The sequence below is a fragment of the Nelumbo lutea genome, chromosome 2, assembly GCF_056320005.1.
Source record: "Nelumbo lutea isolate HS-2025 chromosome 2, American lotus-T2T, whole genome shotgun sequence".
Classification (NCBI taxonomy): domain Eukaryota; kingdom Viridiplantae; phylum Streptophyta; class Magnoliopsida; order Proteales; family Nelumbonaceae; genus Nelumbo; species Nelumbo lutea.
Window position 1 is genome coordinate 33,168,351 of NC_142685.1, and position 25,958 is coordinate 33,194,308.

The 25,958-nt window shown below is 37.3% G+C and overlaps 1 protein-coding gene across 1 annotated transcript; it reads right to left on the reverse strand.

Annotated features, from left to right (window-relative positions):
* Positions 1–250: 250 nt before the first annotated feature.
* LOC148869708 (putative N-acetyltransferase HLS1-like) lies at positions 251–2,311 on the reverse strand. Its single transcript, XM_088973789.1, has 3 exons — positions 1,957–2,311; positions 1,716–1,864; positions 251–1,380 (listed from the first exon to the last, which is right to left on the reverse strand). The coding sequence occupies exons 1-3, from the start codon at positions 2,134–2,136 to the stop codon at positions 510–512; spliced, it is 1,200 nt and encodes a 399-aa protein (XP_088829915.1). The 5' UTR covers positions 2,137–2,311; the 3' UTR covers positions 251–509.
* Positions 2,312–25,958: the final 23,647 nt, after the last annotated feature.

Genomic DNA, 25,958 nt, shown 5'->3' on the forward strand with positions numbered 1-25,958 from the left:
TAATACAAAATACAAGATTTTACATTCAACATATTTGTATTTATACTCTTCCTAAACTGAACCTAGCTCAATTTGAAAGGAGTACAAATACAAATATATAATGTGAAACATTAGACTTCATTTGGAAGGAATACAAAAACAAATATGCAGAGTGCAAAACCTTATATTTTGTATTATTTTGTATGTTACACTGTACAAATATTTTTGATGTACATATTTGTATTCTATATGTATTTGCCGTATAGATATTTATATTTTATACTCCTTCCAAATTGAGCTTAATGGGTGACTTGCACGGAATCAATTTCATTACATTAGTTAAATCTAACGATCAAAATTTGCTACAAACTTACAAATGGGCTCACCATAACATCCAGCTTAAGAAAATCCAATGGTCTATGACTATCTATCAGGTTCATTACATTAATTAATCCAACGATCAAAATTTGCTACAAAATCGATGGACATCTTGATCGCGTGAGGCTGGCACCAATACAAGGCCCGAAATGTCAAAATTCACGAGGGTCAACGAAAACGACTGGTGTGGACGGCCGAGATCTAATCCAGTCCAGCGTGCTGCCATTTTCCTCATCGATATCCTGCTTCGCGGACGTTAGTTTCTTTATACACCACAAGTCCTCCGCCCATGAAAACCTTCTCCAATGTGGGATTACTTCTCTAACTGGGTCCCGCCGTCCCACCTCAGCAACCACGGCCCCACATCCGGGGTCATCCCTTCCCATGTTATGCGCAAAGGCGCATAGACCCTTCATGAGCCGCGATGCACCCTTTCCCTCCATGTACGGCCCGTACAGGAAATACACTCCGAACTGCCGAAACACGTCTGGGATGGACGGTATGCGTAGCCAAGGCATCCAGGAGTCCAGCAACCGACTCGTTACGCAGCAGGCGTACGTTAGCCTGGACACCCCCTTCATTTGAAGCTTAAACACTTCTTTCGTGTTCCACACGCTCATGATAGCATAACACGGCGGGAGATGGCCAGTCTTCGGGTCCCACTTGGCCAGAGCCTTCTTGGGTAGGGCCATGAAGGTGCCTAGGTTGAGTTTGTTGGACAAAATTACGTCTATGTCCTTGGGAAAGAACTCAGAGTTGGCGAAGACTCGGCGGTAGATTAACTCGGCGAGATGTGGCGAGAGCTGTACCACTGCTACCCCGGATCCCAAAGGCCTGTAATGGGCGTGCACCGGTTGGACCAAGACGGTAGGGGTGCGAAACTTCATGTAAGCGCATTTTAGAGTGAAGAGGTTGATGGAAGCCTCGTTGGTGCAGTCCGTGGCCATGTATGCGTACTCCGCACCCTTCTGCTTACACCACTCCTCCAGCTTCTCCACTAGCTTGGTCCCGATGCCTAACCGCCTGAGAGAGCAAACTTGCGCAAGTTAGTAAGTGGTCGTTCAGTGAACTAACGTGCGCATTTTGTCTGCGTCGTCAGCTCTGTTTATGACGTAGGTAGGAATTGTTTTCTTCATGATAAGGATCTCTAACTAGATAAAAACAAAGGTCAGAGAAGTGGGACTTCTTTGAAGGGTCAAACCGATAATGTCTGAACAGAAGAAAGAATGCCGGAAGAGATCTCAGTAACTCAGTTTGGTTTCTCTTCTCATGAATTCTCAGGTGGATTGGCTAAGATTCATCATCCAAACTAGCAAAGAGAATCGATCGAATAGCAGGAAAACAGAAGAAATTAGAACCTGTGAGTGGGCGATACTCGAAGCCCAAGAATATAAGCAACCTTCACGTAGATACTACAGTCGCTCATGGCTTTCTTCCCTCTCGTCACAGTCTTTATACAACCTCTTACAACCCCAACAATCTCTCTTGCTTTCCCAAACTCTGCAACCTGTTCAGAAGAAAGCTGAATAAGAATGAGGGCGCCATTGATGAGAAAGAAGCTTGTAATCACAGCAGCTTCGACAGTGGAAATCTACTTACCAGCATGAGATAAGCCGGAGAGTGGCGGATGCGGCAGATAGGGTCGCCCATGTCGTCGGTAAAGAGCGAGGGCTTGCCTCCTGGCCCCAGCTCGCACCGCCTCTCCATCTCTTCTATCGCCACCCTGTCTCTCTTCTCCTCATACTCCCTCACTGCAACCAGTACTCTCTCCTCCTCCATCTTTAGCGATGCTTCCGCTATCTATAGAGTCAATTTACGCGTGGCAGAAGACAGGAAGGAAATTAAGCTAGAAATCCAATTGGGTCGTCTAGAAAATGGAGATAGATCTGATTTATTCAACTGAAACCTCTTAAAACAATCAAGAAGTTCTCGACTTCTCGCTGCTCTAGCTTCCAAAATCCTGTCCAATCTCTCTCTATATATCGAGAAACTGGAGTGGTGCTGACGTGGAGCCTCCGGTTTGTCAACAGTGTTTTCCAAAGCCATGTAAGCTGATCCATGGTTTTGATCACGATGGAATGTGATGGTGGTCATGATTTTGCCAGCTAAAATTACAGTAGATCCAGTAGTATGATATCAAGCATGCAACAGTAGAATGCTTGATTGGGTGGTTGCAGATTCTAATAATTGTAATGTACGAAAGCTGATCAGTTGGTCCAAAATCAGTATTGTAGGGGGACCCACCTGCTGGTGGACCTTATCAAACACGTGCTTAGATCTTGGGTTTTATCTGGGGATGGATCTACAACCCCTGGTCCACCATGTTTTGTCTGAAGGCAGTGATGGGCATGTGTTCGTCCTGTATCGTGACCATTCCCATGTCACGATGTGACCATGCAAAGCCAAGCTGTACAGACATGTCCTCCTTTGAAATGAACGGATGGGGTGACGACACGTGGCGGGCAGGGGGAGGAGAGATGAAACTTTTCTCACCGAAAAATGCTGTCTCACCTGTTTATGCTGTCAGATTTTGTCCATCGGTATCTTTGAACATCAAAGGGTTTAAAGTAGATAACTCTAGGTTCCTGAAATGCATCTATTTTGGGAAATTCTTATCCTTAGAAAGACAAAAATGCCCCCGTACCACAACTTGTGTTTCCACAAATAGAAGTGTTCATGGATAAGATAGTCTAAAAACCAAGTGAAAAAACATCCAACTTGTAATGCTGGATGGGTCCCGTTCAAGAGATCTAAGGGCAGTAGCAACCGTTGGATTTTAAGTTTTGTGCGGTTGTGATCATCAGCACTGGAGAAAAGAAAAGATGGCAGTCCTTAGCAGTTAGGAATCCTTCCCAAGACAGGTGAAGTAATCACATAGACTACGAGTTGTGGCAAATATGATTCGATTAGGGTTTCTTTTCATTTACTTTTAGGGATTATCTTCCAATTTTCTTTCATTGCCTCTTCTTTAACAGACGTTAAGCAACCAACTTGTGCACATTCATGTTCACCTCGGAACTTTCACAAGCGAAAAAAAAGCTTTTTATTAATATAAAAATACTATTTGTTTTTTAACAATTTAATTAATCCTTACTATATAATATAGATGTTTATGTTTTCATTCTTCTCAATGTTTTTAGTTCATCTATTTCTTCTTTCTCCATTTCATTCATCTATTTCTCTTATATTTATCAATATATATCACAAAACTATAAGAAATGATTTAAGTACGCTTGAATGATGATGATGATTATTGTTATTAGCACTTTTAACCCGTCATTGATTTCGCTGGTCATCAGATTACTGAATTGGTAAGAACCCATGTTTAATTCAACCTCTAACCTTTTATAATTACAACTGTATTATAAAAGACCAATGACTTAGTTATCCGGGTCAATGATATGTTGGCTCATATGGTTGAACCATTACCAATTAGCTCAATTGGTAAGGTTTTGGTTGGTCGTTGTAATGGAGATTGGAGACTTTTGGGATCAAATCCTACTATTATTGGTAAGGGGATGGGCTACCCTCTATTATATTGTGTAATCCCATGAAGGACCCCCCCCCCCCTCCCAAAGAAAAGAACGACTGCTTGGGGTTGGTTTTTTTTATTATATTTTAAAATTTTGAACATTTTTATAAATTATATTGTATCATAACTAACAGGTTCTGTTGATCTAGAGGGAAAAGCAGTTCAAGACTTTGGGCCCGGTTTCTCCAAAATGCAAAGAGAAGAGAAATGATGGGCAAGCCACTAGTCTGGCGGTCCACATCCTGGGGGCTTAGGCCAGGATATCAACCTGGGACCATTGTAAAGCGATTCATACAAGGACCCCATCAGCCCTTTTTGTGGGAGAGATGCTTCTTGGCCATTGAAACATTGGTTGCTCTTGGCCAAGGCCAATCAGGGGGCCTGGTTTTAAAACATTGGTTATTGTTGGCCTCCAAAATGAAAATGAGAAGAGAAATGCTGGGCTAGTCAGAAGTCAGTAGTCACCTAGTCTGGTGGTCCATCTTTGGGGGCTTAGGCAAGGTTCAACCTGGGACCATTGTAAAGCAATACATACAGGGCCCCCATCAGCCCTTTTTGTGGGAGTGGTGCTTCTTGTCCATTGAAACATGGGTTGTTCTTGGCCAAGGCCAACTAGGGGGCTGGTTTTAATTAAAACATTGGTTGTTCTTGGTCTCCAAAATGCAAATGAGAAGAGAAATGCTCGGTTAGTCGCCTAGTCTGGTGGTCCATCCTGGGGGCTTGGGCCAAGGCCAACCTGGGACCATTCTAAAGAGACTCATACTCATACAAGGTCCCCATCATACCTTTTTTCTGGGAGAGATGCCTTTTGGCCATTGAAGATATCATTGGCCACTGTCACCCTTGGGAGTTAGAATCTAAAGAGGTTGGTTTGAGGATTGGAACTGAAAGGCTGATTCTAAAAATTGAGCTCCCACAAGCATTTCAACTGTAAGAAGATGCTTTGTGGTCCTAAATATTCTTTTAACTTCCACAAAGCATTTTAGGGAAAAGTAGGGCTGCAACTTTGGACCAGCTTGGGTTGAGAATTTGTTAAGCTTTAAACTCGGGACCAGGTCCGATTTGAGGGAAATGTTCAAATCGACCAGGTACCCGAGTTGTAGCCATATTGAATAGCAGATCAGATCATCCTATTGAATAAGAAGCTTGGGAATGACCCCTTTCGGGTTCAATAAATTAAGGAACATTTGAACCATGATTCAAAGTATTGATACACTCGATTAGCTTATTAGTGGCCCTGAAAACCAATACATATCATATGATACAGTGCGGTAGGTATTGATACTTTAACCATGGGTTGAATGATAAAATCAAGAACTCCCCCTACCCCAACCTGATGTCCTGTTTGATTTTCAAAACTTTTCTTAGACTTAGAAGAACTAATATTGCTCCTGGTCTACTAACCAACCCATTAATAGCTCTAGCTAACCTAGTCATGGTTGAACCAGCTTGAACTGATGCAATGCTGACCCAGTCAATCTCTTGTTCCACTTCACAAACATTAATCAAAAGAATACACCAATTCAAAAGGTTTGTGAAATAAAAGGTGCCAGTATCAGAATAATTGACTCATTTGAAACCAGCAAGACCAAAGGAAAAATGCCAAACAAGAAAAAAAAAATCAAAAAGCTTCAACCAGTTATGACAAGGACAGCAGATGTAACGTAACCAACATTTTTTGTCTACAACATAGTTTCCTCCAACTTGTCTTAGTTGACTACAATAATAAAGAACTTATACACCTTTTAAGAAATAAATTAAGCTTTAAAAATCAAAAGAATATTGGAGATTGATAGATTTATTTCTAGAAAGCTGCTTTTAACATAATTATTAGCATCTAAATCCTATTAATTTCATCAAAAGCAATTCATATTAAGTTTTAAGGTACATAGTTTTTATTGCTTGTTAAATAGAGAAATCAAAAGTTTCAATTTGAATTTTAAAAATACAACCAAAGGAGTAAGCCTTATCAAAAGCACATAACCCTAAGATAGGTAGGCCTGGTTAGTAAAAAGTGGGTCTATGCCAAAGTTTCCATTTGAAATTTAGTAATGCATTTATAACTAAGTAGCCCCATGTAGCCACTGAAGCAAGTGGGCACCCAGAAAAGCAAGCCTAGTAACCTTCAAAGATGACTCAGACAAGGAGATCATTGCCAAAACCCTATCAAAATATTTACAGTGACACTGATGAAATTCAATGATCATGGTCCCATTAAGTTCTCAAATTGAAGTTTGGTTTGATTTGATTTGCCCATTACTAACTACCAAACTAAGGTGTGTTCATTGTAAAGGAACTCCTAAAAACATGTACATATGAAAAATAATCAAGGCAAATTAACCATCTTTTATATCCTAAAGAAATTGCATATAGAAAGAACTCCAAGGTGGATCTCATCAATATAAAAAATATAAATCTACTGAATAAAAGTATATATAAGTACATATAAGAAATGTAAAAACTAATTTGAATCAAGAATTATGTAATAACATTTTTCTTGGTAATTACAATATAAATGAACAAAATTTTGTTGTTTTCTTTGAATAAAAAATTATTTAAGAGTATTTGATTCTTTAGGTGTTATCTGAGTTGAACTTATGTTGTTGTTTTCAAGTTAGAAATGAACAAACTGGCATCTATTTATGGAAATGGTGAATAGTATTTGCATGCATATCTCAAATTATTGTAATTATTGGTTACAAAAAAATATTGTTATTATTATGCAAAATCCAAGGATTAACAGATAAGATATAAATGGAATTATTGAAAATTTCATATTTAGCTAAGTCCATAAAAATTAATTTGGTAGTTAATAATTAAAAATACATTTACTGTCCCCCCTCCCCCCCCCCCCCCCCCAAAAAAAAAAAAAAAAAATCTCTTTCACACACTCACAAGCTTCTACTGTACCAGAATGTCAAAAGAAGTTAGAAAAGAGATATTGCTCAAGGCAATAAAAGATGAAAGCATACAACTTAAAAACATGTACCAATTAATGTGAGAAAGGGATTCAGTAATAGTTAATTCACTTAACTAACATTTCTAAACATGTGCATACTTGAATCTCATTACATTATTGAAACCATCAAAACACAATAAATAATTGTGTAAGAAAAAAAAAAGAAAATTTCACATGTCTGAGAATCTACAACGCTTACATTTGCTTTGTGCAATGGTAAAATCTCAGGTTCACAAGCCTGAAAACATGGGTTCAAGTCTAGAGAAGCCATTTTGAGGAAAAAAAAAGGGAAAAAACCAAATAGTTGGATATCAATATGGGTAATGGTATTTTGTGTATGAAGAGAGCTTAACTTGTCATATAACACAAGCATTTATATCATGTGTTCTTATAGCAGTTGGTGGCATTTTATATCACGTAATATTATATGCCATTTAGATATTATTATTATTATTATTATTATTATTATTATTATTATTATTATTATTATTATTATTATTATTATTATCAAATCAAGATAATCACAAAACTGATACTGTTCCTTAATGAAGTCCATATTCTTTTAGAAAGCAAAAAATCTCCTTTGTAGACCAATGTAGAAAGAGGGGAAAAGTAGATGTGAAAGGGATTCTAAAGTTACTTGTCTCATTATTAAGATTAGATGGAATGGAATGAAATGATATGTTGGGACCATTTGTGGAAGAAAAGAAAGAAGAGTTGGACGAATTTGATGCAAATTCTTTAACATGTGCATGTATAAATAAGTTTGGTTTAAGCTTTTGATTCGAAGAGTGATTAAGATTGACACCTTAAATGGCCAAAAATGATAAAGGAGGGAATGTAATAAGAAGTTGAAAGTGTGATCTAATAAAGATCACATATGTATGATTTGTAGAATTGTATTAAACTAGTTATGATCAAAATCAACATCCAATATTCTGTGAGATTTGAATATAATCAATCGTTTAATTTCTTGATTTTTGTCGGAAGCAATCAAAGAAGTTTTTGATTTGAAAAATGATTCTGATTAAATATTAGTTTAAAATATAGGGATTTGATTCCTAAAACAGGAAGAAGTAAAGAAGGATAAAGATAAGGGGGACCCACTTTGGTTTATATGTTTCAAATGGAGATCAAGACATTACTTGCTGAGTTCATGGAGAAGTTTTAGGGGTTTTATAGGGCTGCATTGTCCTTATTAGGCTGACATGAAGCAGCTGCCAATGTCTTTCTCAGTTAAGGGAATAAGGGACGAAGCAAGTGCAGGCCCCAGAAAATGGGATTTTAGGTGTCAATTTTGTCTAAGGTTGATGGAAAAACCAGAGCCCCAGTAACGTGGAGGAGCCATTTTCTTGAAAAGTTGCCGGTTCATGGTAGGCACCAGTGACTGGGATTTTAGGTGTCTTAGGCTTAGCTAGCTATCCCACATGTTTCTTGCTTAGGTGCATGTTTGGTTTGGGCTGTATTTCCCTCCTGTCATATTTGGATGGATGAAAGTGTCCAATCACCTTTTGGTTTTCGTATTTAAACCCTAAACTCTAAACCCTAAATCCTAAAATTTATATATATAAAATACAGTTGGTTGGGTGTATATCTTTCAATCAGATAGGGGCCAAATATTTCCAAATAAAAGAGAAACAGAAAGTCGAGCAAAAGTTCTCAAGAAATTTTGTTAGTTATTAGTTCAGATGGATTGGCTGGGACTTATCATCCTTCAAAACAAACACAAGATGGGTTTACCCGGAAATGGTGAACCACATGTGGCTCGACCCTGCTAATTTGGCTCATGGCCAACCAAAACGCAACAGTAAATGGAGAATGGAAGACCCCTTAACTTGAGTTCACATCTGCGCCCTACAGTACATCCCAACCATGTAATTGGGAGATGCTTCCAATACACGGTTGGGATGTGCTGTGGAGCACTTGTGGGGCTTAAATGTGAATCCCCTACCCAAGCAGCGATTTTTAATTTGGTTGGAGATTCTACTGATTCATAGTTGAGTTATTTGAATATAAACCTTTCCATGGAACTGTCACCCCCTTCACATTTTCCCTTCACATTGTATCTGCTTAATTTGTGTTTGGTGTGTGGATTGATCTAATTATTCACTTCACCACATCCAGAGGCAGCCATAGATAGAAGTTTGGCCAAGTTCCACTGATTATATGTTATGTTCATATTCCCAAATCTTTCCGTTTTTAGGTAATTACTTTGTATTCTGTGGGGAGGGGGATTTGTAAAACGAATGGTTGGTTATACACCTGTCTTGCCAAAACTTTACGATGTCTCTCCTCTTCGTATAGTCCATATCTTAATACTTTTTTAGAAAAAGGTGATCTGTTACTGAAAAGAGAAAAAAAGAAAACCCTATCAAGAAAAATACATAGAGTCCTGGTTTACAAGATTAATAATCTAATTTGGGCAGATGAACAAGAAATAAGCAGCCTTCCTAAGACCTCTACGAGCTAAAGCATGAACAACCGTCTGGTTTGCTTTTCTATAGGGGTGTTAATTGGATTGGACTGGATTTGGTCCAATCCGATCCAGTCCAATATGAGTCCATTACAAATGGACCAGGTCCAATTCAATCCAATCCAATGAATATTTTGTATCACTTTAGATTAGTATAATTCAATGTCTGGACTATATAATCTGTTCAAATTTGTTTTAATTGAGATTAATTCTAATCCAAACATGGTCCATTGACACCTATAATCTTCTATCAATGGACCAGATATTGGATCAATCCAACCCAATCCAATATAAATTCATTATGGATGGACCTGGTCCAATCCAATATACTTTGGACCATTAAGTCTGGTTGGTCCAATTCAAAATATCTTGTTGGTTCGTCCAATCCGTCCAAATTGATTTTGATTTGGATGAGCTTCAATCCAAAACTGGTCCATTGACACCCCTACCTGTCTCTTAACAAATAAGAAAGAAACAATCAAGACTTGAACTTCACCCATATATCCTTGATCATAAAGAAAATCCCCAAGGGCAAGCTCCCATTGCCCCCTGAAATGCAGTATATAATAGAAAAGTTAATTGCTTTCAAAAAGAAAATCGCTAATATGCCCTTCCAAGCCCAAAAAATTCCTTTGAATTCTGAATGCCCTCAAAGTCATTAACATCTTTCATACTTGTATATTGTCATTCATAAGAAGATATCCATAATGTGTAGCTGTGGTGTCCTGTGTGTAGCAGATCCAGGTTATGTAAAGATCAGGCAACCAAATGGCCCGTTCCTTTGCGAAAAAAATTATTCATGCGTGTAGTCTTCAAAGAGAATTTTGATAGGCGTTCTTTTTTTGTTTTTTGTTTTTTGTTTTTTTTTGTTTTTTCTAACTACATTTGTCCAAATGTTGTGAGGTGAATATAGATGTTAAAGAGGTCGTTTGATAACAGCTCAAGTTGTTGAACTAAATTACTTATTGTTTTTTCTTTTAATAATCAATAAAAAAATCAAATTCAAAGAATTGGTAATCCATCCTCATTGAAAATCAAGGATCCCACAACCCTTGTAAAATCTTATTCAAAGCAATTCTTTAGACTAAAATGTCATTTGGAAGGTTGAGAATATAGATGTGTATCGGACTATTGGTTTTCAGGGTCATTGCTACTATTTTTTTTTTTTTTTGGCATTTAGTGACACACACCAATAATAACCCCCTTTCTCAATCATTTGATTATACTATAACAATAATTGGGTGAGTTTAATTATTATAGATATTAGTTACTGATGTGACATGCCCGCTGTGGAAGTATTGTAGAAGGTTAAAAAAACTATGGAAAAGTACCGACAGTTCCTATGCAGATTTTTTATTTTGACTGTAGAGTTATAAATATTTAAAATGTAAACAACTCACACTATGCATCAACCCTCGCCCATGAATTCACATCAATTCCGAATTGGCACTTAACAAGTTTTTTACTTAAAACAAGCTTTAATTTGTATATCAAAAGTATTAATGCTTTCGACCTTCGTGGTTGGATAATAGATGAAGCTGCTAAAATGAACAACTTATTGCTTTGTCTTGGTTAATATGATAATCTATCCAATTACTCCAGCTTCAGTCATTAAAGAATCCACAACTTCCTTAAATAATCTTATTAAAGAGTGTTCTATACTGTTGATATTCTAGGGATTGTTATGTCCTAAAACACAAAACACCATATCCATTAGGTGTTCTTTAAGACTATGTTTGGTTTGAACGTAAAGGTAGGGAAAGGAAGGGAAACATAGGAAAACCTATGCAAGGTTTGTTGATGGAGGCTCATCCCAAGGCCCATCTCACTCCTAGGGGTGGCAGCTCCTAGGATAAGGCCAAGAGTCAAAGATAATTCAAGAATTCAAGAATTATCAAAATTCAAGAATTCAAGATCCATCAAGAATCCAAAGAATCCAAGACTCATCAAAAATTCAAGAATTCAAAGAACCCAAGACTCATCAAGAATCCAAAGAATCCAAGACTCATCAAGAATTCAAGAATTCTAGATAATCCAAGATTCATGCATGGATAAGATCAAGGGAGATCGGACGGGGGAGATCAAGTCAAGAAGAGTTCGATCCTATCTACAAGTTTGAGATGTTTAGATCAAATCTAATTTCTTTTCCTAGTTCTTTTATAATTTCTCAATGTATTATAAATACTGCTATTTCCTAGAATTATTAATCAATTCATAATTCAGATTTTCAGAATTTCTTCAAGTTCTCTTCTTCCTATTTTCGCTACATTTTTCTCTCTCCTAGAGAAATCGGTGTTTTCGCTAGGTGCTAGCGAACGCCCGGTGCTTGCATAGCCAGCCCCGGTTCTCATTACTTCCACACTGCGTCAGGTGGTATCAGAGCAGGGAATTCGCCCAGTCATGTCCAACCCAGACAGTAGCAATCGCAACCCACCCCGTGACGGAGATCAAGGGTTCCCAACTATTTGGAGAGCAATCGAAGAGCAGCGTACAGCCACACGTAACATCGAACAGCAGTTGGCAGAGGTGACTGAACAATTGCAAACCTTATTACGGGAGGTTGTCCCACGAATCCGGGAAAATCCACAGCAGATCAAAGGAGACGACCACGACAGACCATCCGTCGCTACTGCGTCCTGACGTCCAGTTCTTGACGACGACAGCGATGATGATTTCGAATTTGGTGGTGCTCCAATTCTTCCCGGCAACGACAGAAACGGTAGAAATTGGCACAATCAAGGTAATTTCAACCCCCGTAGGAATAATGATGAATTTAAACTCAAGGTAGATATTCCTACTTTTAGTGGAGATCTTGGTATAGAGGGACTTTTGGATTGGATCACAGAAGTCGATAGGTTCTTTGATTACATGGAAATACCAAAGGAACGAAGGGTAAAATTAGTAGCTTTCCGATTAAAGGGAGGCGCATTTGTTTGGTGGGAACGGATGAGAGAGACCCGGATGAGAGAAGGAAGGGGTCCTGTTCGAACCTGGAGGCGCATGAAACAATTAATTAGAGGTAGATTTTTACCTCCTGACTATGAACAATATATGTTTGAATCTTATCAGAGGTGTGCGCAGGGTTCTCGTAGTGTTAATGAATATACATCTGAATTTTTGAGATTAGCTAAAAGAAATCAATTATCTGAAAGTGATAACCAGTAGGCAGCCCGTTATCTAAGCGGTTTAAGACCTTCTATCAGAGATAAAATTGGTGTACAGATGGTTCTTAGTGTGCAGGAAGCAAGGAACCTAGCCTTGAAAGCAGAATTAATGTTCCAGGACAAGGCACGCAGTGATAATTATCGCCGGTATAGCGGGAGCGACAACAGACCGGCAACTGTCGACAAGAACAAGTCAGTTCCGGCAGCACAACCTTCTCACCCGGCAAGTACAAGTAACGCTGGTAAGGCTACTACAGGAGGACATACTCGAGGTAATCTTTCCAACCCTCCTAAACCCAGTAACCCTTATGCAAGGCCTGCTCCTATTAAATGTTTTAAATGTAATGAGATTGGACATAGATCCAGTGACTGTCCCAGGAGGAAGGAATTTAATATGGTAGAAAGGGAAGAGGAAGAAGATATTGAGGAAGAGGTATATTGTGGACCTGATGGGAAGGATGAAGAGGGTCCATATGAACATGAGGAGTATACTTGTGTGGTAAGAAAATTAATGCTGTCCTAGAAAAATAAGGATACTTCTCAATGGCACAGATTATTTCGTACCAGATGTACTGTCAAGGGAAAATTATTTAATTTAATTATTGACAGTGGTAGTCAAGAAAATATTATTTGCAGGGATGTCATCCAACAATTACAGCTGGTTCTTGAAAAACATCCCAACCCATACACAATTGGGTGGATCAAGGAAGGAGGCGGCGTACGAGTGGAAGAACGTTGCAAGGTACCTTTTTCAATTGGTAAGTACCATGATGAAGCATATTGTGATATTGTAGATATGGATGCTTGCCATATTTTATTAGGGAGGCCTTGGCAATTTGATACAGATGCATGGCACATGGGTAGGAAGAATACCTACCAACTTGAAAAAGAAGGTACACGCTATACTTTGTTACCCATTGCAGAAAAAAATGTTACAAATACTCTAAAGGCACATGAGAAAAATTTCCTTACCATCACCCATCATCATGCTGAATTTGTTAAAGAATGTAAGGATACTCATGAGATACATTTGTTAGTAGTAAAAGGAGATGTTAATGATGAAAATACAATTCCAGCTGAAATACAGGGACTACTGGATGAATTTAATGATGTAGTTCCAGAGGAGTTACCAAATGAACTCCCTCCCATGAGAGATATACAACACCATATTGATTTTGTTCTAGGTGCTAGTCTACCTAACTTCCCACATTACAGGATGAGTCCCAAGGATAATGAAATTTTACGTGAAAAGGTAGAAGAATTATTGAAAAAGGGACACATTCAAATCAGCATGAGTCCTTGTGCAGTACCTGCCTTATTAACACCTAAGAAGGATGGCAGTTGGAGAATGTGTGTCGACAGCAGGGCCATTAACAAGATCACCATTGGGTACAAATTTCCCATTCCTCGGCTGGACGACATGCTGGATCAACTAAGCGGAGCTGTAGTTTTCTCAAAAATAGATCTCAGGAGTGGATATCATCAAATCAGGATTCGTCCCAGAGATGAATGGAAGACAACTTTCAAGACTAGAGATGGCTTGTTCGAGTGGTTGGTCATGCCCTTTGGACTAACCAACGCACCCACCACTTTCATGAGGCTGATGAACTAGGTATTGCGCCCTTCATTGGTAAATTTGTGGTAGTCTATTTTGATGATATTTTGGTATACAACAAATCTATCACTGAACATGTGGGACATATTAGGGAGGTCCTGAAAACATTGAGGGAAAATAAATTATATGCTAATTTGAAGAAATGCATCTTTATGAATGATAATCTATTATTCCTGGATTTATTATAAGCAAGGATGGTGTGAAAGTAGATGAGGAAAAGGTGAAAGCCATTAGGGAGTGGCCGACCCCATCCACTATCATAGATGTCAGGTGATTTCATGGGTTGGCAACCTTCTATAGGCATTTTATTAAGAATTTTAATAGTATCATGGCTCCCATTACTAAATGCTTGAAAAAGGGGAAATTTCAATGAGGAGAAGAACAAGAGCAAAGTTTTGCTCTCATAAAAGAAAAGTTATGCACTGCTCCTATTCTTGCCTTACCTGATTTCAATAAATTATTTGAAGTTGAATGTGACGCCAGTAGAGTTGGCATAGAGGCTGTATTGTCCCAAGAGAAAAGACCCATTGCCTTCTTTAGTGAAAATTTATGTGAAGCCAGGAGAAAGTGGTATACTTATGACAAGGAGTTTTATGCTGTGATAAGAGCTTTGAAAACATGGGAACACTATCTAATTGCAAAAGAATTTGTTCTCTATACTGACCACCAGGCCCTAAAATATCTTAGTGGGCAAAAGCAATTAAGAAGTGATTTACATGCCAGATGGTCTGCTTTCCTAGACAAGTTCCCATATAAAATTGTGTATAAGACAAGGCAGCAAAATAAAGTGGCTGATGCACTTAGTAGGCATATAGCTCTCATCAAGACCCTCAGCGTTGAGATCGTGGGTTTTGAGTGCCTAAAAGACTTATATGCCCGAGATGAAGACTTCCAACAGGTATGGGAGAAATGTGTGAATAAGCAGCCAGCGGAAGACTTCTTTATTTATGACGGGTTCCTTATGAAAGGGGAACAGCTGTGTATCCCTTGCACCTCCCTCCGCGAAAAGATCATCAGGGATTTGCATGGGGGTGGACTAGTAGGACACTTGGGAAGGGACAAAACAATAGAAGCTGTTAAGGGGCGATATTACTGGCCGAAATTGAGAAGGGACGTCTCTACCATTGTAAGCAGTGCTATGTTTGTCAGATAACTAAGGGACAAACCCAGAACATAGGTCTCTACATGCCCCTACTCGTTCCTACTGCTATATGGGAAGATTTGTCCATGGATTTTGTTCTCGGCTTGCCAAAGACCTAGAGGAACATGGACTCCGTCTTCGTGGTGGTTGATAGGTTCTCAAAAATGGCTCACTTCCTCCCATGCAAGAAAACTGCAGATGCATCCGCAACAGCCAAATTATTTTTCAGGGAGATTGTTCGCTTACATGGGGTACCCAAGACCATCACTTTAGATCGTGACACATGGTTCCTTAGTCACTTTTGGATGACCCTGTGGAGGTTGTTTGATTCATCTCTTAATTTCAGCAGTACAGCCCATCCGTAGACAGATGGACAAATAAAAGTGGTAAATCGAACCTTAGGGAATTTAATTCGCAGCATATGTCGGGAACGGCCGAAACAATGGGATTTCGCCATAGCCCAGGCCGAGTTCGCCTATAACAATGCAGTGCATAGTTCTACAGGCAGATCCCCATTCTCCATCGTGTACATGAAGGTCCCTAACCATGCACTGGATTTAGTGAAACTACCCAAGGTACCCAGTGCCAGTATCTCAGCAGAACAGATGGCAGAACAAATCCGGTCCGTCCAAGACGCCGTGAAGCAGAAGCTAGAGCAATCCAATGCCAAGTACAAGATGGCCACAGACAAACACCGCCGACCTCAAGTGTTTGATGTAGGTGATGAGGTTATGGTCTTCTTAAGGAAGGAAAGAATTCCCGTAGGTACCTACAACAAGTTGAAGCCTCGGAAGTATGGTCCATACAAGACCGTGAAGAAGATTAATGATAATGCCTATATAGTGGACCTACCAGATCATATTGGCATATCCAAGACCTTCAATGTTGCTGACCTTCACCGGTACCTGTCAGAGATAATACTTGCCTATCCTCGTCACGACTCGGAGTCAAGTTCTCTCCAAGTGGGGGAGAATGATGGAGGCCCATCCCAAGGCCCATCTCACTCCTAGGGGCGGCAGCTCCTAGGATAAGGCCAAGAGTCCAAGATAATTCAAGAATTCAAGAATTATCAAAATTCAAGAATTCAAGATCCATCAAGAATCCAAAGAATTCAAGACTCATCAAGAATTCAAGAATTCAAAGAATCCAAGACTCATCAAGAATTCAAGAATTCTAGATAATCCAAGATTCATGCATGGATAAGATCAAGGGAGATCGGACGGGGGAGATCAAGTCAAGAAGAGTTCGATCCTATCTACAAGTTTGAGATGTTTAGATCAAATCTAATTTCTTTTCCTAGTTCTTTTATAATTTCTCAATGTATTATAAATACTGCTATTTCCCATAATTATTAATCAATTCATACTTCAGATTTTCAGAATTTCTTCAAGTTCTCTTCTTCCTATTTTCGCTACCTTTTTCTCTCTCCTAGAGAAATCGGTGTTTTCGCTAGGTGCTAGCGGACGCCCGGTGCTTGCATAGCCAGCTCCGGTTCTCATTGCTTCCACGCTGCGTCATTTGTAAAGATTTTCCTATATTTTCCTTCCTTTTCCTACTTTTTCTTTCAAACTAAACATAACCTAAGGGTGTGACATGTTTAAAACCATATATGAATTTTAAAACACAAAACATTGCAATTATTTTTCATAGTAAAAATCTTGTTTAAAATTTTGCTAAGAATACATCAACACCGTAGTGCATGGAAAACACCTTTGTGGAGTATGGTGTGTTACAAACCATGTGATTTCAACTATACCACACCATAGTGGGCCTAGTAGATTCAAACGCCTCACACCTTATAGACACCATACTACCAAACACCTCCCTTATTCACCAAAATACAAGCCAGCAAGCTTTTCAAATTAGCCCCTTCAACTGTAAAAGACATTCCTTTGATCTGTCTACGCATATTGGTTACCACTTTGGTTGATTGGTTTCAAGTTTTTCTGGTATTATCTCTATCTGGTACCATAATTGAATCCATGTGTGTATTAATATAAATAATTTTAGGGCTGTTAATGGGTCGGGTCTACCCAATATAATTGAACCAATTATGTCTGTTCACGTTTTAGGATTTTGTCCCATTTAATAATTGAACCGGTTCTGGTTTTTTCTTAATCTAAATCCTCTTTTTTTTTTTTTCACTCCAAGGGCTATATAATGGGTGGTAGCCCATCCCCCAACCCAGGTGCATGCCGGATTCAATCTCAAGTCTCCGCTACAACCAGCAGGAGATCATACCAACCAGCCGATTGGCACCTTGCTCAATTACTTTTGTCAATAATATATAAAGGTTTTATAACTTTTTATAATTTTTATTATATTTCACGTCTAAAAGGGCAAACCTTATAGATAATATATAAGATAATTTTAATTAAATCACTTGATTTATTAACATATAAATAATTTATCACTTTACTATCATTTTTATTAATGTTATATTATGAAAAAGATAATAATTTTATTAATGTTATATAATCAGTATGATTGGGCTTATTATTAACAAAAATAATAAGTATAATTGGGCTTATTAGGTCAGACCTTATTATCCCAATTGTTAATTGTAATGTTTTTAGGTCAGACCCGATTAATAATTGGTTGGCGATTGGGACACCCTGCTCCAACCCATTGACAGCCCTAAATAAGTTAAAAGATGAGTTATGGGCCTTTTCTGTTTATTAGCCAGCAACGATCACCATTTTTACACAATTGCTTTCCAATGGCAAAGAGGACAAATGGGTTCAGCCTTTGCTAGACCCGGATCAACTTAAGCCCCGCCAAGATCCAAAATACTTTTAACCCCCAAAATACAAAGCCCGAATCAAGGTTTTTTGTGCTTTTAATCTTTGAAAGCACAATTCCTGAAGCCTATCCAGACACAACCTTAGTTTTAATTGTGTAACTGAGTTTTTTAAATAAAGTCTAGTTTTACTTAAACCCATATCAAATGTTTATTAAGTGAAGTGATGTACTTAGGTAATAAAACTGGTTTCAATTCATACATTTCTAGGAGAGGAATTCAAAGACCACACTAGCAAACCCATTCAAAACAGGAAAAAAAAAATAAAAAATAAAATTTTTAAGTTAAAACTTGAGACTTACAATTAACATACATGATGAGATTTAGGGTCAACGGTTAGTTTGGTTCAACTTTAAAAGAAAAGCCTTTAATTAAGAAACTCATTCATGGAAATTCTTCAATGAAATGCCATCAAAGAAAATTGCATAAAGAAGACATAATGTTTAGCTGATCGGTATTTTATCAAAAGCCAGGCACCTGAGTTGAAGATTTTTCATATCTCATTCACATTCAAATTTTAACAAATCAACCTAAGCCCACCAAAGTTGCAGCCGTAGTACAGGAGAGAGAAAGAGAGAGAGAGAGAAAACCATCTATGTGAATGATGCTTAGTCAAGTTACTCTTAAGGCTGTGTTTGCTTAAACAAAAACTAAAAGAAAAAAATGAAGGAAAGGTGTTAACAAAATTGTTATAAACAAAAATACCTTGAAGGTACCAACAGCTTAGGAAAAAACTTTGGCCGTTGGGGACCAACAATCTATGCTGTTGAAAACATTATTGGGAATGCCACGTTACCATGAGAGTGGGGTAAAATAATAATTGCCCCGTTTTTTTTAGCAAAAAGGTAGACATGGTGTGAATGGGTTAACATGTCCAGTCCAAAAACATGCTGTTGACCCCCAACAACCAAAGTTATCCCACAGTTTAAGGGGTTGGTCGCAGCATAATTGGTTTTCTCTTTTGAAAACAAAAACGTCTACCACATTTTTTTTCTGATGTGGCAGATTTAAAAAAAAAAAAAAAAAAAAAAACTAACCATGTTTTTGAACACCCCCTTAATTGATAAGTTTGTTTGGTATATATCATTTACTGAAATAATTTATATAACCCATGTAATTCCCAAAATTCACAAGATAGGTTTCAAAACAAATTAATATGTTCTAGACAAAAATAGTTATATAATTCAAAGATCATTTTTAATATAGCTCACAAATTTAAGCGGTATGGAACATTTGTCGTAGGTTGATATTGATATATTAAAATTCAAACTCAGAGTCACATAGCAAATTAATAAATGTATACTATGACCACTTGCACCCCAGTGATAAGAGACTACATACATGTTCTATGGCGAGATTCCAAATTTAAAATAGATTAGTCCAAGATATTATTATATTCATCCCTAATGGCATGGTCTAGAACGTAGTCAAATATCATTAGAATATAACAGATGCATTAATCAATGTATAAATCTCACAAAATGAATTTAACAACAAGAATAATATAACCAAATATATAACAAGTTCAAATAAAAAAAAAAGGCCAATGGTTATTTTAAGGAATAACAAGTGTCAAATAAGTTTTTGAAATAATTATCAATGTACCATAATAGTTAAAAAATTTATTCGTATTCCAATTTCATAATATCACAAGTTTTCACATGCTTGAATCCTAATTCAAATAAACATAATACACACATACACTGTTTTTTAATCCCAAAGTTTACTACTAGTGGAGCTGTGGCCACATAAAAAAAAGGCCAATGGTTATTGGAAACATCTATCGATGATGACATCATCATTACTGATATTATCATCTGGAGATATTCCCAATACACGAAGGAGATGTACTGTGAGACATTGTGGGGAGCAATGTTGTGGGGGTTGATTTGAACTCCTCGTAGAAGGTCAGCTAAGGAGTTGTAAATGAGGTGCTCATGAGAGCCAGTTCCCAATTTCAAGCGACTATCTGCCACCTGATTTGCTTCTCTATACACATGTACAACATGAAGATCCACCAAAGTTTGAAGGTTCTCAATCAAATCTAGCCAGTACCAAGTTGCCAAGGGGGATGATTGCATTTCCTGAGAATAATGTCATGAAGAACTTTAAAATTAGTCTTCAGTATCCACCACTAATTTGGTAATTCCCATCGCACGAGCTATCTCCACGCCCTTTAACAAGGCAAGGTCTTTCACGTGAAGGTTGGTTATGTGTCCAAACCAGCTTTGAAATGTCACCACATACGAGTTCCTACCATCCCGTATTTTTCCCCCACCCCCACTTGGGCCTAGGTTTCCCTAACTATCCACATTCAGCTTACACACACAGGTGGAAACGAATTGAGCCTTTTACTAACTATTTCATCTCAGTTCATTAAAAGTTTGATTTGGTTTTGTCTAAACCCAACTTTGAGTCGAATTCATGGCCCAATATACATGTTCATTTTCTAATTGAGCTGAGCTTGAACTTATTATACTTTAATTCATAAGGCTCGCGGGCCTATATACATATAAAAAATAATATAGGAAGCTTGACTCACAGCCGAGCTCGAGCTTATAAGTTTTTAGTCAAGTCAAACTCGAGCTCAACTCTCTAGTTCGAACCAAGCTTGAGCTCAAGATCGAGTCTCATGATTTTTTAACGAGCCAATGCTCAAATAGCTAAATATTCAGCTCGATTAGGCTTGAATCCATCCCTACACGGTACACACACATAATTGCATAAAAAATGAGTCATAGTGTATCCATAAGTTTCCCTCTAGCCACCTAAAATAAGAAATTGTTATTCCAATATAAATCTCTCACAACATATTACAAATTAAAATGTAATCCTAGTAAAAAATGTTACAAAACATGTTAGGATACCCACTTCCAAAAATCATTACTTGCGCTATAGAAATTCAAATGACAACTTTTACTTACCATTTTGAACATCTCTTGGACAACTATAATTAAAAATCAAAATCTAGTCAAAACTTTGCCGGAAGACCAGTTTCCGGTGGCCTTAAAGTTGGCTACGTCCACTCTATAGCAATCTAAAATGTAATGTAACTATCGTTTTACAGATCCAAAAAAAAAACCCTAATTCTAGCTTTAGCTTTGATGTGGAAGAAAACAAAAAACAAAAACTCAAGGGAAAAGTAGACTTATCTAAAGATTGATTTGATGCCTAAGAATCATTCAGATTAAGAGTTTAAGACCCACCCTGATTCTCCAAAGCTCAATTATCCTCACCTCTTCTTACTTCTGAAAACGAAACGAAGAAAAATTTTCTTTGATTAGCTAATAAAAAATTACCTTTCCCTTTCCCTTCTTAACACTTGTTTTATTTTTTGCCAAGTAGTTCCCCAACAGAATAAAATTACCAACAACCCCTCATACAACTAAGTCACGACCCAACTACACTACTGCTAATTAGAGCTGTTATTAATTTCTTTTTTGATTGGATATTATAAAATCAGAAGGCAAATTCTATGGTAGTGAAGGTAGGGTGTTGCACTATTTGCTTTGGATAATTGTACTTTAGGGAACCAGTGAAATGCGACATCTTGTTGCCATTGGCAAAATTTTTAGTGCTGGTACAAGAAAACTGTGCCATCAAATGGGCTTTTCTTTCATATTGGACCACCTGGATTAGACTGGATGAGCCAAACTATTACACCGCAGCATCCAAATCTTATACACATTATTGGGGTAGCGAAGTCGGGACAGAGCAGGCCCACTAACCATTCCGCGAAGAGCCTGCAGTTCCATGGATTTGATCCCATACATCCATTTTTGGAGTTGTATTGGGAGATCATCTCAATTGTGAGCATGGCTTTTAAAATTGGACTGGATCAAACGGTTGGACCAGAAAAACCAAGAACTAGTCAGGTGATTTGTTCCATTTTTTTTAAATCAGATTTTTCTCAAAAACTGTTGATTTTAATAAGTAAATCGCTGACCCAGGTGGTTAATCGTTTGAATAGTTTCAACAGTTTTGACCATTTTTTATTTATTTTTATTTTGTCAGAATGGGCCAACCGTTCAAACCAAACAATTAGACCATTTGACCTGGAAACCAGACCCCTGACCGGTTCATTCTCCTAGTGAGTACCAGTTTGAAAGGGTTAAGAGCCTGTTTGGAAGTGCTTCAGTGTTAATCGATTCCATTGATTGAGCCGCTTTGAAAAAGCTATCAAAAATAGCTTTACCGGACGGTTGATTTTTTAGCTCCTGAATATGTATTTTTGGCTTTCCAATTTTTTAGTTTTTACGCCAAACCTGGGTTGGGGCCTTTCAAGTGGGGTCTATCTTGCAATGCTTGAAGGCAGTGCATGGAAAATCCAAACGGGCATTAAAGCACAATGTCTTCTAGCTTTCTGAAGTGGGCCCCACACAGACAGCCTATAAATTATCTTTTCTTTGATGAAAAATCCAAACAACCCAAATCAGCAGTCAGTCAGTCGTTTGAAGTGTTGTCTGCTTCAACCTCCTTGAATAGTTTTTTCTAGAATGCTTCAAAAAAGATAAACCAGTTAGCTCAGTCCTCCCAATCAGGCCCTTGGTCGTCAGCATATTAATTGTATTACTAGAGACTCTAATACCAATAAAGAGGACCCAGAGACCAGGACCAGCCATTCACTAAGGCACTGTGACTAGGAGTGCAATTTGAACAGTTTGGTAGGGTATTTGTCAAAATTTGAAGGGTCCAGTCTGAAAGCCCAAATTCGAAGTAGTACTGTAAAATGTTAACTCAGGCCAATATAGAAGCTCATTTTCGAAATAATATAAAATGCTAATTTAGGCCAACCCAAATTGCACCCTTAACTGTGATTGGGGATACAATGCCCCAGTGCAGAAGTTAGGGGAGCTTCATACAATGTTTTCAAAACCAGACCGGAAAGTCGGGAATTGGTCATCTGACCGGTTCCGTTTCAGTCCAAAACTGCGTTTTGACGAAAAATCATTGATTTGGTCAATGAACCGCTGACTCAGGTGGTTGAACCACCGACCCGTCAATCTGGACAACAGTTTTTAGCTGTTTTTTATTTTTTGTCAAAACAGACAGTCCATTCAATTTAAACAATCGGACCATTCGACCCAGGAATCTGACCATAATGGTTTCCTGTCCAATTCGATTTTAAAAACCTTGGCTTCAAGAAGTTATTCCTTTGCCTTGAACCAAACTCAAGAACTGCTGAAAATATCACTAATTGTAAATTCATGGGATCCCTTGGATCATTTAGGAATATTCAAACAGTTGGGCATGAGTGTTCAGCAACAGAAGCTTCAATAGAATTTATACTACTATCAATTAATATTTATCAATGCTTTGAAGCAACAGGGATTTCATAGAGACTACTCATAGTTCAAACCCTTTTTTTATATTTACAAGTCTTGATAACTAGCGCTTGAAAATGTTTATTTTTCCCTAATTTTGTAATGGATGGTTCAATTGTTCCCTCTCCATCCATCATTTTTGCCTTGTTTAAACCATAGTTGTATATTTACTTTGGGATGGGGAAGGAGGTAAACTCTCTTGTTTCCAGATAGATTGCTCTCATTAGCAGGGTTATTTCATACAAAGTGTTTTTTAGGTTCTAAGAAGATCAAAGACAAATTTCTAGTGATAATTTTATAGAACCTGACAAAAAATTTGTCATAATACAGTGAAACCCATCTTCATTTCTATGTGATAAAAAAAGTTGTCTGCTTGCTGCTAAGATCTGATAGGATTCTTAGGTGTCTATCATAAAAAACATATATAAAAATATTTCTCATACTGATCAATTGTTTCGTGGGGATTACAGTCAATATGCAAACTTTCTATTGTGCATTTAAAAAGCGCTAAATGTGTTTAAGCACTTCTGTCTCTTTGTATTAAGAACTGAATCCAGATTAATAACATTGTTACCATATCATCTGGCCCAAAATATTATTGGTATTAAAAATCTTTATTAAGAAACTTGTATGCACAACTTCATCATTACTTGAATATACCACAGACCAAGTATACAATGGTTAATTACATGAAAGGGTGGGGAGTCCAGAAAAATCTCTTTTAATAGACCCAACTTTTAGTGTATCATATATACCTTAATCAGCATTATATTTGAACAAATAGCATTTCTACTCAAACTACCAAAACAAACCAGTAGTGGCTTTATATTAACCCAAGAGATGGAGCCAACTATGTCTTGCCAGATGGCAGAGTTGATGCTTGTTAGAACAAAGCCAACTATGTGGGTCCTCATTGTTGTCTAGCATTTTATTCATTCTACCATTATTTAGACAAAAAAAGGATTTTGTGGCAGGGATAAAATTATCTTAGAATGGTTTCAATTGTGATGTTTATGAACTATATAAGCATCACTATGCATTTCTTCCTCCTTTATTTTATTTTACTTTTTATTTGGATTTGAATTCACAACTGCCATTAGGAAACATGCATCTCTTTCTATGTTACTAGGACTTTTAACCATCAAAGATGAGCTGAGATTGGGCTTGTAAACTAATGGTTGAGCTCGGATTATTATTATTATTATTATCTTTTTGCATGTTCGGACTCTTATTGTCTCATTTAATTTAATATTTTGACATTAAACCCATTGAATCCTTAAAACCAAAAATAAAAATAATATGTTATGTTATTATTTGTATTTATTAAATGCAATGCACCAAATATACAAAATATATTATAATATCTAAATCAGCTAAGCTAAAGCAAGCTCTTCCAGCCAAACAAGTTCAAATTGAATTCATGTCATTCAAGCCCACTAAAGAGTCAAACTATCGCAGCTCATATACTGTGATAACTTTGCAACATAATCCCATCCTTGTATATTTATCAATAATTTGTTAAACTTCTTCTCTATTATCTCATATTTATTAAATGGGTAATTGCTTGGTGCAGTGGTAAAAATCAATCGGGTAATGCCCATTTGTCATATAATAGTCATAAGCATAAATACGTTATGCGTCTGACTTGAATACCCGCAAGTTACTGTTCCTACATCAGTATACAGGGAACGTTACAGTTGTACATTGTAAATATCTCCTGAGAACAGTTTGTGCTTCATGGGTAGATATTTATCTTGGGTTCTTTATAGCTTATAAAAGTTAAATCTAAGGCACCGTATATTTTTCGGTAAGTTATTTACTCGGGCTAATACATTTACCTACTTAAGTGTTTTCCGGAAAATATTTATGTGGGAAAGTGTATTTATCCATTCTCTTTTATTTTTCATGTAAATAAGACAATAATCATTTTAGCCATAAAAATCAATTATTAAAAGAGGTATTTTTGTTCCATTCAAGTGTTGATAATTTTTTCTACAAGTGAGAATGTTATTATCTTGTGGATGGACCATTTTAATCCACTCTATGGGATGAAGATGGCATTTAATTTAGTGTAGACAGGACTGGTACCCAATGTATCGTGGGTCAGCCTTGTCTACACCCCATATTCTCTTCAACACTATTTTCTTGTAGATGCACTTGGTCCACACCTATTTGACATTTTTTTATTGATATGGTACATCACCCTTCTCATTCTTTCCCATATCATTTTACCCTTATAGGCTCTTCACCACCCCAAGGGAAACTCTCCTCTACCATTTCGATCCACTCCATTGGACTAATATTTTGATGTTATGCTTGTCTCACAATAGTGGCTTTGTTATTTTGTTTACTTAAATATTAATATTTTAATGTCTTTATCAATAAAATAATAATTTTTATTTTACTAATATTTTGTTAAAGTAAATATTTATTGGTTAATGTTAATTTATCAATGATTTTTTCAATTTATTTTGGTTTAAAAGTGTAAAAATTAGATCAACTATATAGATCATTTCATAAATAGTATGTAAGATGCATGGAATCAAAATGTTTGGTGCCCACACTAGACAGAACACTACTATGGGTGTGGACT